The sequence below is a fragment of the Monomorium pharaonis genome, unplaced genomic scaffold (assembly GCF_013373865.1).
Source record: "Monomorium pharaonis isolate MP-MQ-018 unplaced genomic scaffold, ASM1337386v2 scaffold_459, whole genome shotgun sequence".
NCBI classification, from domain to species: domain Eukaryota; kingdom Metazoa; phylum Arthropoda; class Insecta; order Hymenoptera; family Formicidae; genus Monomorium; species Monomorium pharaonis.
Window position 1 is genome coordinate 2,390 of NW_023415757.1, and position 22,701 is coordinate 25,090.

Here is a 22,701-nt window from a genome sequence, read left to right on the forward strand (position 1 = left end):
ATATAATAAACATAATTAAATGTAATATAATCAAAATTTATTAAAATTGCAGAGGGACACTTGATTGTGTTCCCTTGTAAGAAGCGAACCATGCTACGCATAATGCAAACTTATAAGAATAATGTATAAGTAATGTACATAATTATACATAGTTTCATATATAAAAATAAAAATAAAATCTTACAATTTAAAGTGAAAAGATATATTCGTTATTTAAATCAGTCTTTATATCAAGATTGATGCTTAGACATCTAACTGTTTCATCATATAATGGAAAACCGCGAGTATCGAGAAACTAAATCCCAATGGTACGCAAGTCGCCTTAATCCACGCCCATACACTGCAAATATGCAATTTTTAATATTACATTAATGAATTGTAAACTCACCTGTGTCATTAAAAGATTATTTAGATTATACATTATCCTGTGTCATTAAAAGATTATTTAGATATACATTATCGCCAGATAAAGGCGAACGTGAAAAAGATGGATAATATACATCAAAGAATATATTTTCTATCTACCTTGTAAGCATATTGAAATTTTGCCCTTTGCTTATTTATGTTTACTTAGCAGTCTTTTTATTTGCTCAATTATTATAAAATAAAGAATATAAATTCTAAATTATAATATAAATTGTTGCTGGGTGTAATAAAGTCTGTAAAGCTACTGAAGCGTACAAAAATATTTGTAGCCATCACTATATGCTACTTAACTAATTAATTATATTATAGTAACTATTGTTTCTCAATTTACAAGTTATACGAAGATAATTAACGTGCAGTCTGTAATTAATAAAGGGGAGTGTAATAATATAATTAAGCTACGAAAGAATTGGAGAGAGAGAGAGAGAGAGAGAGAGAGGAGAGAGAGAGAGAGAGAGAGAGAGAGAGAGGGGGGGGGAGAGGGGGGAGGAACAATTAATAATATTAAAGTCACATCAATGTTAGATTACTCGTAGGATTATCTGATATAGTAAATGGTTCCGTTGGAAGAATTCCGCTATCGTAGATTATTACAGGCACGAGCGGAATGTCATCGCTGTCTGTTTTGGTCTGCTCGATCTTGAAAACTATAGCTTCACCGTCAATCACCTACAAAAAAATTATTTAAGATTAATAAAAAGATATGTCTGAAATATATTAATTCAAAATATATTAATATAATTAAATAATAATAGCATAATTATCAATTAAAAATATAACAATAAATAATCTAACAGATTACTTGTTGTACGTAAAACACATGTAAATAATAATATGTATTATAAATTTTAAATATTTTTTATTACTTTTCCAAATGCCGTATGATGATCGTCTAACCAAGGAGTTGCTATAGTGGTAATGAAAAACTGACAACCATTGGTGTTCTTTCCAGCATTTGCCATGCTGACAAACAATGGTCCGCTGTGCTTGACCTCAAAAGTTTCGTCATCAAAATATTTGCCATAAATACTAATAGAACCAGTGCCATCGCCGTTTTCAACGTCGCCACCTGTAATAATATAGATGTATGCGCAATAATAAATAAATAAATAAATAAGTAATTTCTAATCAGAAAAGAAGAAGCGTTACCTTGAATCATGAACTTCTTTATCACGCGATGGAATTTAGTTCCTGCATACTTTTTTCCTGCTACACCTGTTGTAGCAAAAGTGATGAAGTTCTTTACTGTTTTTGGTGCAATATCACCAAATAAGCCAATAATAATTCTACCGGCTGGATTGTTATCAATCATGATATCAAAGTAGACTTGATCGGTGACTCTGTATGTTTCTGCCTGAAATGAAATTGTTTTTAACTTCATTAAAATGATATCATTCATTGAATGATACCATTACAAATCATATAAATAGATATTTTGTATAATTATAAAAACTTGACATAAATTTTAAAAATGTTACAATATAATTTTCTTACAGAGAAAAGTGAATAATGGAATTAAATTATAACACACAAGTAATAAGAATTAAAAAATAATTTTTCTATTAAGCATGGCATAATAAATAATAAATGAAATAAAAATAATTAAAAAACTAATTATCAAAATTAAAAAATTTTAAATTGTTATATTCATATATGCACTGATATTTTGGAATTAATATTCATTTATAATATTTATAAATAATTATTTAAATACTTAAAAATTTAAATAATATTTATGTATATTATTAACGTATAGAAACATAGTAATAAATAACATAGAATTTATAGAACAATATAGGAAGAAGATAAAATAATTAAAATAGGTTTTTATCTATTATATTAATTCAAATAGTTGAACAATCAAACTTTATTAGTACATTGTAAGAAAATATTTATAAATAAAAGAAAAATATATAGATATATGGATATAAGTAATATAGATTTGGAAACACTTTATAATGTTACATATTTAATTATAAAATTGTGATAAAATGTTGACAAAATATTTAAACAATTGTGAAACATGTGACAAACACGTAAACTGATGACGTTAGTTTAAGAAACATAATAAGTGCATCATATATTTCTATGTATTAAAAATGTCAGAAAGTTAAATATTGCAAAACAAGTAAGTTTTCTTCTATTTAATGTATGGTTTATGTAGAAATTAAAAATATCTTATTTTGTTATTTTGTCAGTTATAATAATAAGTTTATTTGAGAATATTCATGATGTGTGTTAATATGAATTTAAATGCACTGATATTTTAGAATTAATACAAGGTTGCTTACATAGCGAAACTGATTACCTTCAAATAATAAACACAGCTAGAATAAAGAAATTCATTGCCTATCTATTCTTTCATATATTATCATATATTAACAGTGATTTTTAAATTATTGCCTATGTGTCTAATATCTTTGTTATAACATTTTAATAAAAAATCTTTCCGAATTTATTTAATAATATTTTTATTTTTACTATAAAGCTACTGTCAAAGTTTTAATTAACATTACCTTGTATAACATTAAGTTTTATTTTTTTAATTATATTTTATTTTATGTATAAAAATTGAATTCGATTGCAACATAATGATTGCAACATTAGATGCTGCTATACTCTAACTCTAAAATATTTATAAAAAGTTTAAATATAGTACAAATTCTATATTTATGCTTTGAATATTGTAAGTGCTTGAAGTTAAAAGAAGTGGTACAGAATGAAATCATGAATTTAACATGCATTGTTAGATCTATAGTGAGATTGCATTTAAAGTGACACATACACATTTATTGCAGTTATTCGCGTGCAAATGCACATGTGAACATACGTCTATTGAAACGACCAAAGAAACCTTACGATGAATAAAAGTGTATAAGGTTAGTCTGGCCTTTATTATCACTTTATCTATTTATTTCTATCGTACATAAAGCATACATAAAGCGTATATTTCAAGCTTTAAATTAAACAGACAGTTTATCTTAAAATATCCAAGATTTATATATGTCAATACGATATATAGAATCTTTAATGTTAGCCTTGCAAAATAATTTTTTTCTCTTGATTAAGCTTCACGAAAAAATATTTACATAACTTAATATAATATAATTTTTTATATATTTTAAAATAAATTATACTTTTTTTATTTTATGCATATAATGTTAAGTATTAATATTGAAATGTTTGTGAATGTTTAGTTATAATTTGATATAAAATGTATGCAAGTGAACAAACGAAAAGCAGGTTTTCTAATCAATAATTAATTTCTAGAATTACAGATTAACGATATGTAAAAGTGTAATTACATTTGAGGAAAATATAATAGAATTATTTTAAGCATACAGTAAACGGTACCTCAATGACTGAAGAAATAACCATGAGAACGGTGATTGTCAATAGGCACTTCATACTTTTATGATTTCGTTTCGAATGTTGTCCTAAGATACAGATGTTGCAGAATAATTTTTTTAAATCGATTATTAACCCGTAATCACGATTACGATGCAGCGATCTGAAGACGATGCAAGAAGAACGTGCAGAAGCCGCGCGTCTGCCCGCGATTTGCGCTGTCGTCAACAGTTGCGTCGGTGCTCTAAATTGAATAAAGTAGCCGTGCGTCAGTGTGCCAGTTACAGTAACGAATTCTTACAATGAATATAAACAATTAAAATCTACAAATAAGTGTGTTATTTCAAAATACATAAAAAATAAGATATCAGATGAAAAAATGGAGAGCTACCACGGTTCTTAATATATGAGAGTTATTAACATATTTAATTTAAAATATACATAAATGTCACAAATGTTGTGATCCTTGTTCGGATTTTGTTCCAAAATTTTGAAATTAATGTCTCTATTAAAATAAAATTTTACTTGAATTCTTCTCTACAATATCAAAAAAATTGATGTCTAAGAATAGTATAATAAAAACCCTTTCAATATGAATAACAAAATAGTTTAATTATTAAGGAAGAAAGTCCAAGTTGTAAATGTGACAAGATACAAGTTAAAAAAAGTTCTGTCTTGTATTGTTCTTTTTCTATAATTAGAAAGTAATTTTATACATAGATAATTATACAAAATTCTATATATAATTTATATATTCTAGAAGCGTCCTTCTAGAATTCTCTTAACAGAACATATCCATTCGAAGGAGATTTACTACAATCTTAACGGATGCCGGAATTTGGCAATTCTCGAACCAGGATCGTCGACAGGCGATCTGGGCCCTGACAAAAACATTTTTTGTTTTCATTTTTTCTCCGGTTTTACGCTATGAATAAATGATAATTAACATGATGCAAATTTAATAAAATCCATAAAAAACTACTTATTTTGTAATATAAATATTTGTATTTTGTGTTATATATTACAACACATTAATATTATATAGAAACCAAAAAAGCATGATAAAGATAAATGCTTTATTTAAAAAAAACTTGGTGCTGCTATAGGAAATAATGAAAACGGTTAATTGTAATATTAATAAATAATCAATTGTTTATAATTGTTAATTTTTTATAATTATTATTACTAATATTATACTACTCTCTAAAGAGTAATCAGTATATTACCACTAATTTACAGTGGCATATTGATAGCTGTAATAATTAATAAATATTTACTGTTTTTTAGTAATTTTTATTTCAGAATTAGTGTATAACCAGTAAAAGATTAGTGAATTTAATTGACAAGTATACCATTGAAAATCAGTGTATTTTCACTAATTGTAATTTATAGCGCCAAGTTCTTTTTAAATAAAACATTTATCTTTATTATGCTTTTGATTGTATCAATCAAAAGCATAATAAAGAGAAATGTTTTATTTAAAAAAGAAAAGATTTTATAACAGAATTAGATTTATTGGGCCTTTTTTGAATCAACGGAGCTTCCGTAATATGTACTCTATTTCTCCACGTTTGACCTGCTTCGGTTCCTCGATCGAGTGGTTCTCCCGTTACTCCCAATCACCGATCGCGCCGCGTATTATAAAAGCTGTGTACATTCTGTTCTTAAGAACAGTTTCGGTGAAAATGAGTAACGCACAGCTACGAGCAGAGCACAAGAAATGGGTGACATTGACGACGATAGCAATCGTCGTCTTCGTCGTTGATGCGTCTGTTCTGACACATTTTGACGAATTAGAAGAATTAGCAGCTTATGGTAGTGATAATATTGAACAAGCATATACAAGAAGTTATGTGAAGAAAATTAATTACGAAGGAGATCAAGTATGGAGGATCTATAAGCATAACGATTCTGTAAACGATTTGGTGGAGCAATACAATGAACATGGCTGTACGTAATAAATAAAATTATATAAAAACATTTATATTAAAACATTTTACTTCAGATCTAAAATACGTGTGTGCTATTAAGGATTGCAGAAGAGTAATAATTAAACAGAGTCTTTTTGTTATATAGCATATTCAATATGGTCGAATCAACCGTCAAACACCGATATTTTTATACGAAATCATATGCTTGGTAACGTCAAATCGATACTCACACATAACAACATAAATTATGACGTTCTAATTGACAATGTGGAAAAAGCGATCAAAGAAGAGAATCCTCCTCTTTCTATAGAAATGCAAGCTGAACTTGAAGGACGCAAAGGTTTGAGACTTTTATTACAAACATATTAACTAAACTTTATAATTTTTTAATTAATGTATTATGAAATCATTCAGCGATAATCGCAAAGTAGGTAATGCTTTCTTTAAAGTTAAGTAGTAATAATATTACAATTTGCGTAAAGTAACATTTACTGATATACTTATGCATTGCTAAATGTTTTCAATAATTTTCATTAAGAACTTATACATTTCAAATTAATTCATCGTTGCTTATCGTTTAGGCTTCAGCATTGCTTTGTCATTTTTTTTTTCACTTTTTGACAATACTATTAATAATAAAAAAGAAACCACTACCTTTAATTAAATTTATTTCATAGACATTTATGAACGTCATGAAAGAAGCATTGTTTGGTCGTTACTTTAGTCAGTCACGTAACGGAAAAGAAGCTAATAAAAGTGAATCGATAATTCTTATTTGGAAGTACATTCGAAAGTGATTCATCAAAAGTTAGGATTTATTAATTTCGGATTAAGTTAATTAATTAAATTAATCTTTACTTATTTATACTTTATTAAAAATTTCATATTAAATAATTAGAATAAATTCTTGAAGAATTAATATTGCTAACAACATTTTATTGTTCTTGATTATTAAATATTTATGATTGTTTCTCGTAATTCTCATAACTCTCAACAAGATAGTATAATATTTATGATAATTAGAATATCATGTAGAGAATACAGGAAACATTATAGGTCAAACTTTGTATACGTATATAAAGACTCGATACATCTCAACGTTCGGTGTAAACATACCCGATGAAATTGTCTATTATAAAACGTTTAAAATTTAGACATGTTAGTCTAATATTCATCAAAAATTAATACATTTTATTGTTAATGATTGTCACAAAACGGAAAATTGTGCCGTTTGATAGAATGTATATGTGTGCATATGTGTGGATGTGTGTGTGTGTGTGTGTGTGTGTGTGTCAGCAGTTGTAAAAATCATAAATTTAAACATGTACCTTCTAAAAAGGAAAGTTAAGACTTTAATTAATTACTTCAAATTATCATTCAATTCTGTTCATTTTCAAAGGGAAAAGTTGGAAACGAATCGAGGTTATTGGCCTCGAGTGAATCCCACTTGGTAACCCGGTTCCGCTTCAATGCTGATTAACATTAACAGTTATATTTCCCTTGTAAGGCGTGTATAAAATACACATATAGTCTTCACACGTACATTCTGCCGCGTTTCAACGGCGTTTTCTGCGATCGTTTGCATAGTCGGTCAATTTGATCTGGATCTGCCGTTATTTCGGGCGGACTTGACAAGATTTGGTGTTTTCTATTTGAGCGGAAAATTACTACAGAACAATACATCTTTACAAAACGTATTTCTAAAAAGTCGAAAAGTCGTTGAAACGCAAGTTAAATTTGTTGGAATAAATATAAGCATTTGGGAATTATTATAATGGGCGCATCGCTTCCGTCACCGAGTTTTAGTAATTTTTTAGCTCGTTACGCTTGGTGGCAGGGAGTCAGACGTAGATACCCACGTCCTCGTCCTCTTCGTTATCCTGTTAGTGTACATGGTGGGGGTGGTTCTTGGCATTTTAGGGGTGAGCTTCCTCAAATGCGCACAATCCGCTTCGTCGATTCAGAATAATTTATCAAATTAATATCAGGCATATCAAAATGTTTTCTTTTGCAAGATAATAAAAAAGAAATGATGCACGTTTTGTGTTATGTCAAGCTGAATTTACGAAGCGGTTGTTATACAAGCGCACGAGGATACGGAACGTGCAATCTGTAAATAATCTTGAAGGTATATTCGTCAGGTCATCGAATGGAATGGAGCAGTTATCATCGCCTGGATGACATTCTCGGCTACTTGAATTATCTCGCGGACACTTATCCCGATGTGTGCTCCGTTCAGACTATCGGTCAATCCGTCGAAGGTCGACCCCTCAAGGTATTATCTACATCTAATCTATTTCATTTCGATACTGATAAAAAAACAATTCGAGTGCTTAAGATCTTCCTATAAATGTCAAGGTGATAAGAATTAGCAACGGTAAAACAAATGCACCGGCGATATGGATCGACGGCGGCATTCACGCCAGGGAATGGATTTCACCGGCTGCTGTGACTTACATCATTGATTATTTGGTTGAAAATAGCGATCAATTAGAAGTGGACTATTACATCTTGCCTGTTGTCAATCCAGATGGATATGAGCATACGTTCGTTTCCGATCGTTTGTGGAGGAAGAACAAAAGGAAGGGCCTCAATTGTATGGGCGTTGATTTGAACAGAAACTTTGGTTATCGCTGGGGTGGAAAGGGAACAAGTAGGAATATGTGTTCCGACATTTACGCAGGCAATAAACCATTCTCCGAGCCGGAAACTGATGCTATCCGAAATTTCTTTGATGCCAGTTTAGCAAATTTCAAGGTTGGTCACAAGATTTTGCAGAAAAATTTGCTTAACTTTTTATTTACTTTGTTATTGTTAATAATCATAGTATATTATATGTATTATTTTATAGATAACTTAATCTTACATTTTAGATTAAATTTTGAAATTTAATATAATTTTAATATTACACACTCCGTTATTTTTCTCTTATAGGCATTTTTGACTTTTCATTCATATGGGCAGTATATCCTTTATCCATGGGGATATGATCAACGTTTGCCGCCTGATTACATCGATATTGACACAGTAGGGCGTAATGCAGCTAAAGCCATGAAGAGTGCAACAAATGATAATACTGTGTACACCGTCGGGAATAGCGCTATAACATTGTATCCTGCTGCTGGAGGTTCTGAAGATTGGGCCAAAGCATTAACCAAAATTAAGTATTCATACACTATTGAACTACGAGATGCTGGTAAATATGGTTTTGTACTTCCATCTCGTTATATTATTCCGACTGCCAAGGAAGCGCTTGCTGCAGTGCAAATAGTTACGGATGCTATCAAAACTTCGTAAATGAATTGTCTGTTATGTACATAAAATTAATTGAAGAATTTTGACTAGAGTAATAAGCTAGCCAGCTAACTCATTATTGTATAATAATTTAAAGAAATCGATAACTTTTAACATTTATACATGTTATTTTAAATTAATGTTTTTTGCGACACTTTATTTCCATATAATTGCAACATTTCAATTAACAGTATAAAATATCAAAACAACTTATTGCACAGTGCAATAGTTTTGCATCTATTGCACTGGTATTTATCTGTTATAAACAAAAAATATATTTACTTCATTTACTTCACGTCATAAACATTAAATATTGAATGTACTATACACATGTAATGTATCGTATAAGTTTGATAATGGTCAACTTCTGTACTGTTAAACTTGACTGTGTAAAAATTATATTTTACATTATTGTTAATATTAAATTTCAAAATGATTTTTATTATATATATTTATATTTGATCATTTATATATAGTATATATGTATATATATATATATATATATATATATATATATATACATACATACATATAATATATAAATTGTATTTTAACAAATATTATTTACTGTGAGACAAGTATATATATTTAAGGTGATAACTTTATGACTGTTAACTGTTAAATGAAATAAAGAGCATAAATATAACAATATTTTCTGTTATAAATATATTTTTTATTCAATTAAATTATGTCTTTGTTTTTAGTAATAAATAAAATTAAAATAAAAACGTTATTGTTCATGTTGCATATTAATTTTATCATTGATGCATTGATATATAAATATTATTGCATTGTTAATAATAACCATAATTAAATAATTGTTGGTCAAACCAATCATTAAATTTCGATACTTTGGTATACGAATGCCACACCTGAAATATTGCATGAAATAATACCCCATTGTAATCATCAAATGTAATACAATATGAATATAGCAATACTATTTTCTATGAATGCTTTCTTCCAATCAAATTACTTATTTTTGATGTCACGTACGTTTAAAACAAGGAAACATGATTGTGTACTTAAATTGCATATTTATTTATTTATTTATTAAATATTATAATAACTTGTCATTAGTTTACAATAATACATTATCAATATCGTCGTATTAATAATTACCGGTTCTCTGATTAATCCAATCGATGAACACGGATACTCTGGTATATACGGATGGCGCACCCTTAGTGCCGCATGGAATAACAACCCAAGATGCTATTCCAGTGAGCACCGGTTCTTGTCCTGAAGGCACAGAGATTAGAGGACCACCGGAATCACCCTAAAAGAAAAAATTAAGGAATTAATACATTAAATTGCCGTATTAAGATAATAATAAAACTACAGTCAGTTACTAAACTACAGTTTAGAACTTACATTGCATGCGGAGATTCCACCTGTCATTGGACCAGAGCAGACATTGGTTTCGTGAACGGGAGAAGATCCAACCAAGTTCATGACGGCTTTGTGGCAAGTAGCACGGTCCACGTAAACAATTTTAACATGCTGAAGTTTATCAGGATACTCTGGGTTCCGAGTAGGCGAAATGGAGCCCCATCCAGCAATCTGTCCCTTTTCATTTGAGCTTGGGTCACTTCCTTGTTCTGCCAATTTGATGGGCTTTACTCTAGCATTAAACTTCAATGGAGACGCAAGTTCAAGCAAACCAATATCGTATGGGCCAACGCCACTGAAAAATAAATATAGAATATTGTAATATAAATATAGAAATATATATTATTAATCACAAATTTTTATAAAAATAATTATGCTTAAATTAACATTAAATTAAAAGAATTATTACAGGAATAATAATACTTTACAGATTTAATAGAAATATTAATGCGCAATGTATCAAATCTCGAAATATTACACACCACCGCTTATCTGAGATAGTTTTCCTAATTGTAAGTGTCAAATAATTATCACAATATCAATATTAATACTACGTCATTACTACGTCGACAGTTTTGATTATTGTATTTATTATAGAAGTAAAATTGCTGATTATTGTTACAACAGGTACTAAGTTTTATATAAACAGTATGTAATTATAAGTCTATTATGCATACAACATTAATGAAATATAAAACGGATATTAATTTAAACACGTATATTAATTTAAATTTGTTTAGAATTAATGTTTTCAATATTTTACATACCCTCTATAATTTTCATGTACGATACCTCGCACCACTTGGACCGCTTGTTCGGTGGCCTCCCTAACGTTAACATTATGCTTGCCAGCTTTAACGGTAATAAGGTCAGCAGAAGGAACTGCTTGAATACAATGTCCTGCTGTTACAACCCATCGCTCGTTCAAGATGGATCCGGCGCAGAAATGACCGTTATATACTTGAAGGGAAACTATGTACGGGTAACTTCCTTCCGGAGCTTCTTCACCTCCGACCACTTGAGGTGAATATGAACGAATAAAAGGCGGCAAGATCCGCGGTATCCGGAGACCAACTCGAGGCCTCTCTATAAAATTTTAGTTATTAATGTTTAAAAAAAATATATTTATGACAGAAAGAGATAAATTTTACATATTAAAATTAATTCTTTAAAATAAAATTAAAAGAATTTATAATAATTTAAAAACTGAACGTGGTTATTCTTTTTTAAAGATAAAACTTTTAATAGAAACTTTTAATAGAAATTAAAAAAAAAAACATATCTTTTACTATAATTCTGACAGTTTTTTATTCAGATATATATTTTTTTATGACATTTGACATTATTGTTTAGAATTCAGTTTTTGGATTTATTCGAAAGATTTTTGTATACAGATTGCTGCAAACAATTAAAACGTAGTGTAATGGCTAAGTGGCAATTGTTAGATATAGTTAGATTATTGTGTTATAAACTATATAATTGATTTCAGAGCTTATGTTATTTGGTCAAAGGTATCTTTTTTGTGCTTATTTAATCAGTGGCATTCATGAAGTAATGTAATGAAATCTATGTAGAATAAAAGATATATAAAAATCGCTTTTTTTTATTTTATTGCTAATTTATTAACTTTTTCTTCCACATATCTACGAGTAGGCATTATGAACTTATTAGGTCCTGCACCAAGTTTACATCTAAAGTTGAAATTATAAATACAGAAAATATTAAATAACATCAAAATAACGTATGTGCGTATACCAAATGTTTTCAAAATTAAATACTAAAATAAATCAATGCTATATTTTTAGAAATTGAATAAAACAAGCTTCCCCATTATAAAACTTTTTTTAAAATTTTTTTATTTTAAAATTAAAAATACTTTGTTTATCTCTATATATACTCGCTTTATATATATCTATAAAGCGGGACAATAATTAAATTGAATAATTGAATAATTAAATTACTACATGTTTAATAATTTGTTTTATAGTTTTTAAAATGTTTAATAGAAAAATTTTATATGGCGTAAAATTTATTCTGTTTCTTCAATATATACATATAATTTTTAAAAGTAATTTGACACATATTATGTTTATTATATAAATAAAAAGAATTGACTTACCAGCGACCGTTACCGCTACGAAAGCAAAGAACACAATTGCTTTAAGATCCATTTCGCCGTTTGATGTCAACTTAACATTGACAGCATTTTATATTTAATTTGTCAAGTGCATTCATATGATATCATATGATAATACGTTGATAAACTTCTAATCTTTAGAAATTCTTATCTATGATTAATATATCCTGCATGATTATAAATATCTTACAAGATATTTTTGTGTTGTTGTGATATTGAATTTATATGCTAATAAACTATACCAACCAATAAAACGATTTTATATGTTAATAAACCATAAACATAAAATTTATTTAAATAAAAACAATAAAACGTTTTTAGCTTTAATTAATGCAATTATAAATGATCATCTAATTAGACTGGTATTAATCGTTATCAGATTATGACCATTATCATTCAATAAAAATACAAAAAAGTGGTAAAAACCAGTAATCTGATTTCATAATTGAATAAATTAATTCTTTTATCTTTTTATTTATCAATATGATCAAAGTGTGATGTAAACGGATTTCCCAGTTTCCCCCAGTTTCAATTTCCAATTAATTGCAATTCCAATAAACAGTAGCTTTAGATTATCTATAAAAGAATATAATAACAATATTATAAAAGACATGAGTGTAAAAGTCAAGATACTTTGTGTAAAATAATATATAAATGTATATTATATAAACGTAAATATATATAAATAAATAATATAAATGAATTTATTTAATATGTTTTGCATATTATTCATTAGAAATATTTAGGAACATGATATAAAATTTTCTCTGTGCATAAACGCTTTCTTCACCAAATCAAATTATTATTCAGTTTTTCGCATATGTGTTGTATATGTAGTTATAGTGTCGTAGATTTGGAAAAAAATATTATTGTTTATTTATGCTACGTATTTTTTTATATTAAATAATATTAACAATTTGTTAGTATGCAATTACAAATTGTCAATATTGCCGTAAATAATTAATCGTTGCTAGATACAATCGTTAAATTTGGATATCTGCACTACCACATGGAATAATACTTCAAGATACTATTCTAATGAGCATTAATTTCTGTCTTGAACATTTAGGGCCGGTTTTATAATTTTTGGTTACCTTAACCGATCGATTATTTCATTGGAATTGACCAATCGTATTTGTCGTTAAGCGAAATTAACAAATATTTGTTAATCTTTGTTAATATTTGTTAATGTAAATATGGTAGGTTTGTACTGTCTTGGATTGTGATAATTTAATAGAACATTTTATTTTTTCTAAAAAACATTTACGTTATCTTTTATACATCATAAATAAGAATTCTATATGTTAACATAAATCATTTCTTTTTGATATCATAAGTAAGATCTCTATATGTTAACATTTCTTAGATGTCTATTTTAAGTTATTATTTAGATAACATTTCCGTGACATCTTTATGTTAGCAGATAACGGCGCATTGGATAACATTTTGATATCTTTATGCAATCTTTTTGAAGCCTCTTTAAAATTTCAGATTCAGAAATAAGATTTCTTTTGAACATCTTTTTGATAATTTTTTGTTTGGCATGCGATTGGCCAATTCCAGTAAAATAACCGGCCGGTTAATTTAACCGGAGTTTGTGAAACCGGCCCTTAGAGATTACAGGACCATTTGAGTAACTCTGAAAGTAATTAATTTGATACATCAAATTGTTGCATTAATAGGCTATTGTTATTTATTAAATTTAAAGAACGACTGCAACTAATGCTGCATGCAGCGAATCCTCCTGCCAATAGACCAGAGCAAATTGATTTTACGAGAAAAAATCCTGTCAAGCGCTCGATGGCTTCATGACAAATAGTACGATCAATGTATTCTATCTCAACATGCTTACACTGCTTATAATTATTTAGAAAACCTCTATAAAAGCTATATTTTACAATAAATGTGATATGAATGTTGTGATATGAACAAACTGTATGAAAACCTCATTTAAAAATATTCTTGACTTTTAACGCTTGTATCTTATGTAAAATTTTAGTTTTTCGATAGTCTTTACGATACCCTTTATAAATGTATTTCTGTATAAAATCCAAACAATTAACATAAAACCTGAAACTTCTTGCATCCAATGCAAAAGTACATTACTGCATCTACATTACTACTTCAAATTTATCTGTATTATTTAATTTATTTTGAGTGTTAATAAATATTGATCATTCTATAAAGATATAATATATCTTTAAAATTTATTAGCTTTAATTAATTTTTAGAATATTAAATTTATTTTTGTAATAATTATTTTTTTACATTAGATTCTGACATTATTATATGTACATTAGACTTGAAAACAGTTTCTATTTTATATTTATTTTACATCAGCATTTAATTATTTTAAATATGTATTGTATATTATAGAATGTCAAGTATGGTATGTAAATAAGTAAAATAATAACATTTTGTGATGATAGTCAAATGTAATAAAAACATGAATATAAGAATACTATTTACTGTGGATGTTTTCTTCATTCAATTAAATTACTTTTAGTGTCACATAGGTTTAAAATACAGAAATATTATTGTTTAATTATGTTGCGTATTTATTTATTTGAATATTATAATAACTTGTCATTAGTTTATAATAATACGTCAATAATATCGCCCTATTAATTATTAGCGGTTTTCTGATTAATCCAATCGATGAACACGGATACCCTGGTATATACGGATGGCGCACCTTTAGTGCCGCATGGAATAATACTCCAAGATACTATTCCAGTGAGCTCTGGTTCTTCTCCTAGACGCACAGAGATTAGAGGACCGGAATCACCCTAAAAGAGAAAAGTAAGGAATTAATACATTAAATAGCCGTAATAAGATAATAATAAAATTACTGTCAATTACTAAATTACTAAATGTTTAGAACTTACGTAGCATGTAGAGATTTCTCCTGTCAATGGGCCAGAGCAGACATTGGTTTCATGAACGGGAGAAGATCCGGTCAAACGCAAGACAGCTTCGTGGCAAGTAGCACGGTCTACGTAAACCACTTCAACATTCTGAAGTTTATCTGGATATTCTGGAAAAGCTCGACTAGTCGAAGTAGAGCTCCATCCAGCAAGCAGTCCCTTTTTATTTGAGATTGGGTCACTTTCTTGTGCTGCTAATTTGATGGGCTTTATTCTATCATTAAACTTCAATAGGGACGCAAGCTCAAGCAAACCAATGTCATATGGGCCAACGCCACTGAAAAATAAATATAGAATATTGTAATATAAATATATAAATATATATTATTAATCACAAATCTTCATAAAAATAATTTTGCTTAAATTAATATTAAATTAAAAGAATTATTACAGAAATAATAATACTCTACAAATTTAATAGAAATATCACGTGTGCAATATAGCAAATCTCAAAATTTTATACATCATTGCTTATCTGAGATAGTTTTCCTAATTGTAAGTGTCAACCGATTATCAGTAGTTACGATTATTACATTTATTATAGAAGCAAAATTGTTTATTATTGTTACAATAGCTATTATGTTTTATATTAACAGTATGTAATAACATGTTATAAGTCTATTATACATACAGCATTAATTAAATATTAAACAGATATTAATTTAAATATGTATGCTAATTTAAATTTGTTTATGTTTACTGTTTTCATTATTTTACTTATAATATTTGCCCTTTATAATTTTTATGTACGATAATTTGCGTTACATGGACCACTTGTTCAGTGTCCTCCCTAACTTTAATATTATGCTTACCAGCCTTAACAGTAATGTCACCAATAGGAACCATATCAATGCAATGTCCTGCTGTTACAACCCATCGCTCGTTCAAGATGGATCCGGCGCAGAAATGACCGTTATATACTTGAAGGGAAACTATGTACGGGTAACTTCCTTCCGGAGCTTCTTCACCTCCGACCACTTGAGGTGAATATGAAACGAATAAAAGGCGGCAAGATCCGCGGTATCCGAAGACCGACTTGAGGTCTCTCTATAAAATTTCAATTATTAATGTTTTAAAAAAATATATGTATGACAAAAAGAGATATTTTTAACATAAAAAAATAAAAACTTTAAATAAAATTAAAAGAATTTTTTATAATTTAAAAAGTAAACGTTGTTACTCTTGCTTAGAGATAAAAATCCAAAACTTTTAATAAAAAATTAAAAAAAGATGAATCTTTTACTGTAATTTTGATAGTTTTTTATTCAAATAAGTATTTTCTTTTGATATTTAACGTTATTGTTTAGAATTCAGTTTTTGCATTTATCCAAAAAATTCTTGGATACAGATTGCTGCAAACAATTAAAACGTAGTATAATGGTTAAGTGGCAATAATTACAGATATAATTAGATTATTGTATTAGAAAATGTAATTGATTTCAGAGCTTATGTTATTTGATATTTAATCACTAATATTTAATTAAGTAATGTAATGAGATGTACGTACAATAAAAGATATATAAAAATCCCTTAATTTTATTTTGTTGTTAATTTAAAACTCTCTCTTCCAATTGACAACGCGTGGGCATTAGATCCTGCACCATGTTTACATTTAAAGTTGAAATTATGAATACAGAAAACATTAAATAATATCAAAATAACGTATGTACGTATCAAATGTTTTTAACATTAATTACTAACATAAATAATGCTATATTAGTAATAATTTAATAAAAAAGCTTTTCCATTAAAAAGGGTTTTTTTTTTAATGTTTTATTCTAAAATTAAAATATTTTTTACCTCTATACTTGCTTTATAATCTATAAAGCGAGACAATAATTAAATTAAATAATTGAATAATTATTTGTAGTATTATTTGTTAAATAATTTAATCAATAGTTTTCAAAATTTAATAAGAAAAACTTTTATATGGTGTAAAATTTTTTAATGTTTGCTTTAATATATTAATCTAATTTTTTAATGTAATTCGACACACATTATATATATTATTTAAATAAAAAAATTGACTTACCGGCGACTGTTACCGCTACGAAAGCAAAGAACACAATTGGTTTAAAATACATTACGCCGTTTGATGTCAGCCTAACACTGACAACATTTTATATTTTATTTGTCGAGTGCATTCATGTGACATTAATGATGACAATACGTTGATATATTTATAATCTTTAGAAATCTTATCTATGATTAATACATTCTGCATGATTATAAAGATTTTACAAGATATTTTTATGTTGTGATATTGAATCCTATATATTGTAAGCCTTAATATAATAAAATCTTTAACAAATTCTATGGCAAAAATAGTTTTATAAATGTAGATGTATTATATAAAATATATAAAATACATATTTATATGTAAGCGATTTGCGAGGAATCGGCTTCGCTCGGTCGTACTGTCGAATGAGGCAGCGTGTTTCCTCGTGTCGCCTATTATGATTGTATATTATTGTTTGCGAGCGGGTATTGAATTCGCCTCGTGACGGGCCGAGTTACCGTTTAACGGAATTTCTGCCTCGCTACGAGGAAATAAGCCAAAATTGACGAAGATGTACCGACGCTTGGGATTGGTCTCGTGGCAAACAATCCCGAGGAAGATATATAAAGACCGGCAATGCAAGCGCGGCTCGCTCGCTCTGTACGAAAGAAAGAATAAAGTCATTAACAAGAGCAGTGTGTCGCTTCGTGTTCATACTTTCTCATTCTCGACGCGTATTATCAATTTGACCCATTCTCCTTGCTATTTCTCTCACATATACAAATATGTAAATCACAGTATTATAAGAAAAAACATAATACTTATTTTTATATTACATTTAAAGGTTAACTCATTTATTTCAATTCTTTGTAAAAAATATAGTTTATTATTATTTCGAATAAGAATAGCTATTAAATAACAAATTTATATAAAACTAAACGTGAAAATTTAATTATTCTGATAATAAATATGTATAAATTTGAAATATCAACCAAATTTGTTAAAAAACAATAAATTTAACAATTATTGAAAATATTATTAATAGATATCTCTTATGTAATTTGTTATTTATTTTAATATTATTTAAATCGCGATTTTATGTGCTAATAAACCATAAACATAATATTTAGTAAATATAAACAAATATTTTGTTAAAAATGTTACTTAGAAGAAACAGAATACAATGAAATATATTATTTACACTAATTACGTATATGTATATGTGTATATACATATAAGCAAACATATATTTAAGATAATAAAGCTTGCGCATATTTGTGACTATTGTTGAATATAGTAAAAGCGAATAGAAAACAATATTTTTGTTACATCGACAAAATTTTATATAAAAAATTATTATGTACATACAATAGACCACAAGAAGAAACTCTAAAGAATTATATACAATAAGTAATGTAAATAATACCGCAATAATGATATCGCAAATTTGATAAAAAACATAAATAAATAATATTCATAATTTTAATTAACAGTATACTTAAAACCCAAAAATTCTTACACTCAATTCAAAAGTTTTATATATGGATTATTTAACTTATTTTGAGTGTTATTAAATATTGATTATTCTAAAGATATTATATAATATATTTTCAAAATTTATTAAGTTTAATTAACTTTTACAATATTGAATTTGTTTGTTATAATAATTTTTTAACATTAGATTTTGACGTTATTACACATTAGTCTTGAAAACAATTTTTATTGTATATATATTCATTTTATATTAGCACATAATTATTTAAAATATATACCGTATGTTATAGAATGCCAATTATGAGACGTGAATATTTAAAGTAATAACATTTGTGATAACTATCAAATCTAATAAAAACATAGCAATACTATTTCTTATGAATGCCTTCTTCATTTAATTAAATTACTTATTTTTACTGTCACGTACGTGTGAAATAAAGAACCAGTATTGTTTACTTATGTTGCATACTTATTTATTTATTGAATATTATAATAAATTGTCATTAGTTTACAATACGTTATTAATATTGCCATATTAATTATTACCGGTTTTCTGATTAATCCAATCGATGAACACGGATACCCTGGTATATACGGATGGCGCACCTTTAGTGCCGCATGGAACAACAACCCAAGATGCTATTCCAGTGAGCTCCGGTCCTTGTCCTACACGCAGAGAGAGTAGAGGACCACCGGAGTCACCCTAAAAGAAAAAAGTAAGGAATTAGCACATTAAATTGTCATATTAAGATGATAATAAAATTACTGTCAGTTACTAAATTACTAAATGTTTAGAACTTACGTAGCATGCGGAGATGCCACCTGTCAATGGACCAGAGCAGACATTGGTTTCGTGAACGGGAGAAGATCCGGTCAAACGCAAGACGGCATCGTGGCAAGTAGTACGATCCACGAAAACCACGTCAACATTCTGAAGTTTAGCAGGATATACTGGGTTACTAGTAGATGAAATGGAGCCCCATCCAGCAAGCAGTCCCTTTTCATCTGAGATTGGGTCACTTCCTCGTGGCTGCCAATTTGACGGGCTTTACTCTATCATTAAACTTCAATGGAGACGCAAGCTGAAGTAAACCAATGTCATATGGGCCAACGCCACTAAAAAAAATATATATATATATATATATATTGCAATATAAATATAAAATATAAATATATTAATTACAAATTTTATAATGTCGTTTAAATTAGTATTAAACTAAAAGAATTATTATAAGAATAATAAGAATTTACAGATTTAATGGAATATCATGTGTGCAATATAACAAATCTCGAGATTTTATACATCATTGCTTATCTGAGATAGTTTTTCTAATCAGTAAGTGTCAAGTGTCTTGATATAGCGATATCAAAATTAATACTACGTTATTATCAGTAGTTTCGATTATTGCATTTATCATAGAATTAAATTACTAATTATTGCTGCAATAGTTATTATGTTTTACATTAACAGTATAATTATAAGTCTATTATAAATACAACATTAATTAAATATTATACAGATATTAATTTAACTTCGTGTACTAAATTTGAATTTGTTTGTACTTACTATTTCCAACATTTACTTACCCTTTATAATTTTCATGTACAATACCTCGTACCACTCGGATTGCTTGTTCAGTGTTTTCCCAAGTATTAATATTATGCTTGCCAGCTTTAACGGTAATAAGGTTAGCAGAAGAAACTGCTTTAAACGCAATGTCCTGCAGTTACAATCCATCGGTCGTTCAAGAGTGGACCCAGCGCAAAAATGTTGGGAGGACACTTGAAGGGAAACTATGTACGGGTAACCTCCTTCCGGAGCTTCTTTACCTCCGACCACCTAAGGCGAATATGAGCGAAGAAAGGCGGCAAGATCTGCGGTATCCGGAGACCGACTCGAGGCCCCTCTATAAAATTTTAATTATTAATGTTTTAATAAATATATTTATGACAGAAAAAGATAATTATAACAAATTAAAATTAACTCTTTAAAATAAAATTTTTAAAAATTATAATAATTTAATAAAAACTATGTATTGTTACTTTTGCTTAAAGATAAAAACCCGAAACTTTTAATAAAAATTAAATAAAAAGAAACAGATGTTTTTATTATGATTCTGAAAGTTTTTTACTCAGATATGCATTTTTTGACATTTGACATTATTGTTTAAAATTCAGTTTTATATTTATTCAAAAAATTTTTGTATTCAAATAGTTGCAAACAATCAAAGCGTAATACACATAATAGCTATGTGGTGATAGTGTACATATAGTTACATTATTGTATTAGAAGAAAATATTGATTTCAGAGCTTATGTCATTTGAACAAAGATATTTCTCTTCACATGTGCTTATTTAATCACTGACATTAATGAAGTAATGTAATGAGATCTATGCACAATAAAAAAAATTATATATATATAAATCCCTTTATCAACTCATTTGATCCTGCAGCAAGTTTACATCTAAAGTTAAAATTATAAATACAAAAAGTATTAGTTAACATTGAAATAATGTATGTGCGTACTAAATGTTTTACGAATTAAATAATAAGGTAAATCAATGTTATATTTTTAGTAATTTAATAAAAAAGGTTTTTCCATTAAAAAATTATCTTTCCCAATTTTTTTACTCTAATGTTAAAAATACTTTTCTAATCTCTATACTTGTTTTATAATCCATAAAGCGATACAATTAAATAAATTTTATTTATTTAATAACTCGCTTAATAATTTCTAGAATGTTTAATAACAAAAACTTTTATATAACGTAAAAATTTATTTATCTTTGCTTCAATATGTCTAATTTTTGAACGTAATTTGGCAAATATTATGTTTATTACATAAATCAAAATGATTGACTTACCAGCGATTGCTACCGCGACGAGAGCAAAGAACACGATTGCTTTGAGATACATTTTGCCGTTTGGTGTCAGTCTAACATTGACTGCATTTTATACTTGATTTGTTAAGTGTATTTATATGATATCAATGATAACAATGCGCTAATAAACTTATAATCTTAAAAAATTCCTATCTATGATTTAAAAAATTTTACAAGATATTTTTGCGTTTTGATGTGATAGGACGATATGATATATAGAACAATGGATTATCATTCTATATATTGTACGCCTTAATATAACAAAATCTATAACAAATTCTATGACAAAAATGGTTTTTATAAAATTAGAGATGTTAACATAAAATATATAAAATACATATATAAATATGTAAATTACAGTTGAGAAAAAACACATAGTAAAAGTAAATACATAGCAATAACTTTTGTTAACAACAAATTTTATATAAAAAATTACTATGTACAATAGACTATAAAAAAGTTTCAGACAATTATACAATAAGTAATGTAAATAATATGGCAATTAGAGAAAAAACGCTAATGAAAAATGTTTATAATTTTTTCTTTGATCCGCAGTTACCATAGTAATTTTTGATATACAATTTTGTGTATAAATGATTTCTTCACCAAATCAAATTATTATTTAATTTTTTGTTATGTGCCGTGGCAAGTAATACGATTGATGTATTATACCTCAACATGCTTATACTGCTAATAATTAATTAGAAAATCTCTATAAAAGCTATTTGTCCTATATTTTACAATAAATGTTATTTTGTGATATAAACAAACTGTATAAAAACTTCATCTGGAAATATTCTTAACTTTTAACGTTTGTACATTGTTACTTAAAATTTCAATTTCCGATAGTCTTTACGATATTCTTTATAA

General features: G+C 27.5%; 3 protein-coding genes and 2 pseudogenes across 3 annotated transcripts; 1 reads left to right on the forward strand and 4 right to left on the reverse strand.

Annotated features, from left to right (window-relative positions):
- Positions 1 to 230: 230 nt before the first annotated feature.
- Positions 231 to 4,002, reverse strand: LOC118648479 (peptidyl-prolyl cis-trans isomerase 6-like). Its single transcript, XM_036294792.1, has 5 exons — positions 3,781 to 4,002; positions 1,576 to 1,780; positions 1,293 to 1,495; positions 941 to 1,095; positions 231 to 340 (listed from the first exon to the last, which is right to left on the reverse strand). The coding sequence occupies exons 1-5, from the start codon at positions 3,832 to 3,834 to the stop codon at positions 244 to 246; spliced, it is 714 nt and encodes a 237-aa protein (XP_036150685.1). The 5' UTR covers positions 3,835 to 4,002; the 3' UTR covers positions 231 to 243.
- A 1,390-nt stretch (positions 4,003 to 5,392) lies between these two features.
- Positions 5,393 to 9,442, forward strand: LOC118644222 (carboxypeptidase B-like). Its single transcript, XM_036294790.1, has 5 exons — positions 5,393 to 5,724; positions 5,851 to 6,045; positions 7,847 to 7,980; positions 8,064 to 8,462; positions 8,640 to 9,442. Exons 1-5 carry the CDS (start codon positions 5,460 to 5,462, stop codon positions 9,000 to 9,002), a joined length of 1,356 nt encoding a protein of 451 aa, XP_036150683.1. The 5' UTR covers positions 5,393 to 5,459; the 3' UTR covers positions 9,003 to 9,442.
- Positions 9,443 to 10,020: 578 nt separating this feature from the next.
- LOC118648477 (trypsin-1-like) lies at positions 10,021 to 12,605 on the reverse strand. The gene is made up of 4 exons (XM_036294791.1): positions 12,511 to 12,605; positions 11,159 to 11,477; positions 10,374 to 10,686; positions 10,021 to 10,278 (listed from the first exon to the last, which is right to left on the reverse strand). Exons 1-4 carry the CDS (start codon positions 12,560 to 12,562, stop codon positions 10,111 to 10,113), a joined length of 852 nt encoding a protein of 283 aa, XP_036150684.1. The 5' UTR covers positions 12,563 to 12,605; the 3' UTR covers positions 10,021 to 10,110.
- A 2,469-nt stretch (positions 12,606 to 15,074) lies between these two features.
- LOC118648478 lies at positions 15,075 to 17,718 on the reverse strand (annotated as a pseudogene).
- Positions 17,719 to 19,399: 1,681 nt separating this feature from the next.
- On the reverse strand, positions 19,400 to 21,908 carry LOC118648476 (annotated as a pseudogene).
- Positions 21,909 to 22,701: the final 793 nt, after the last annotated feature.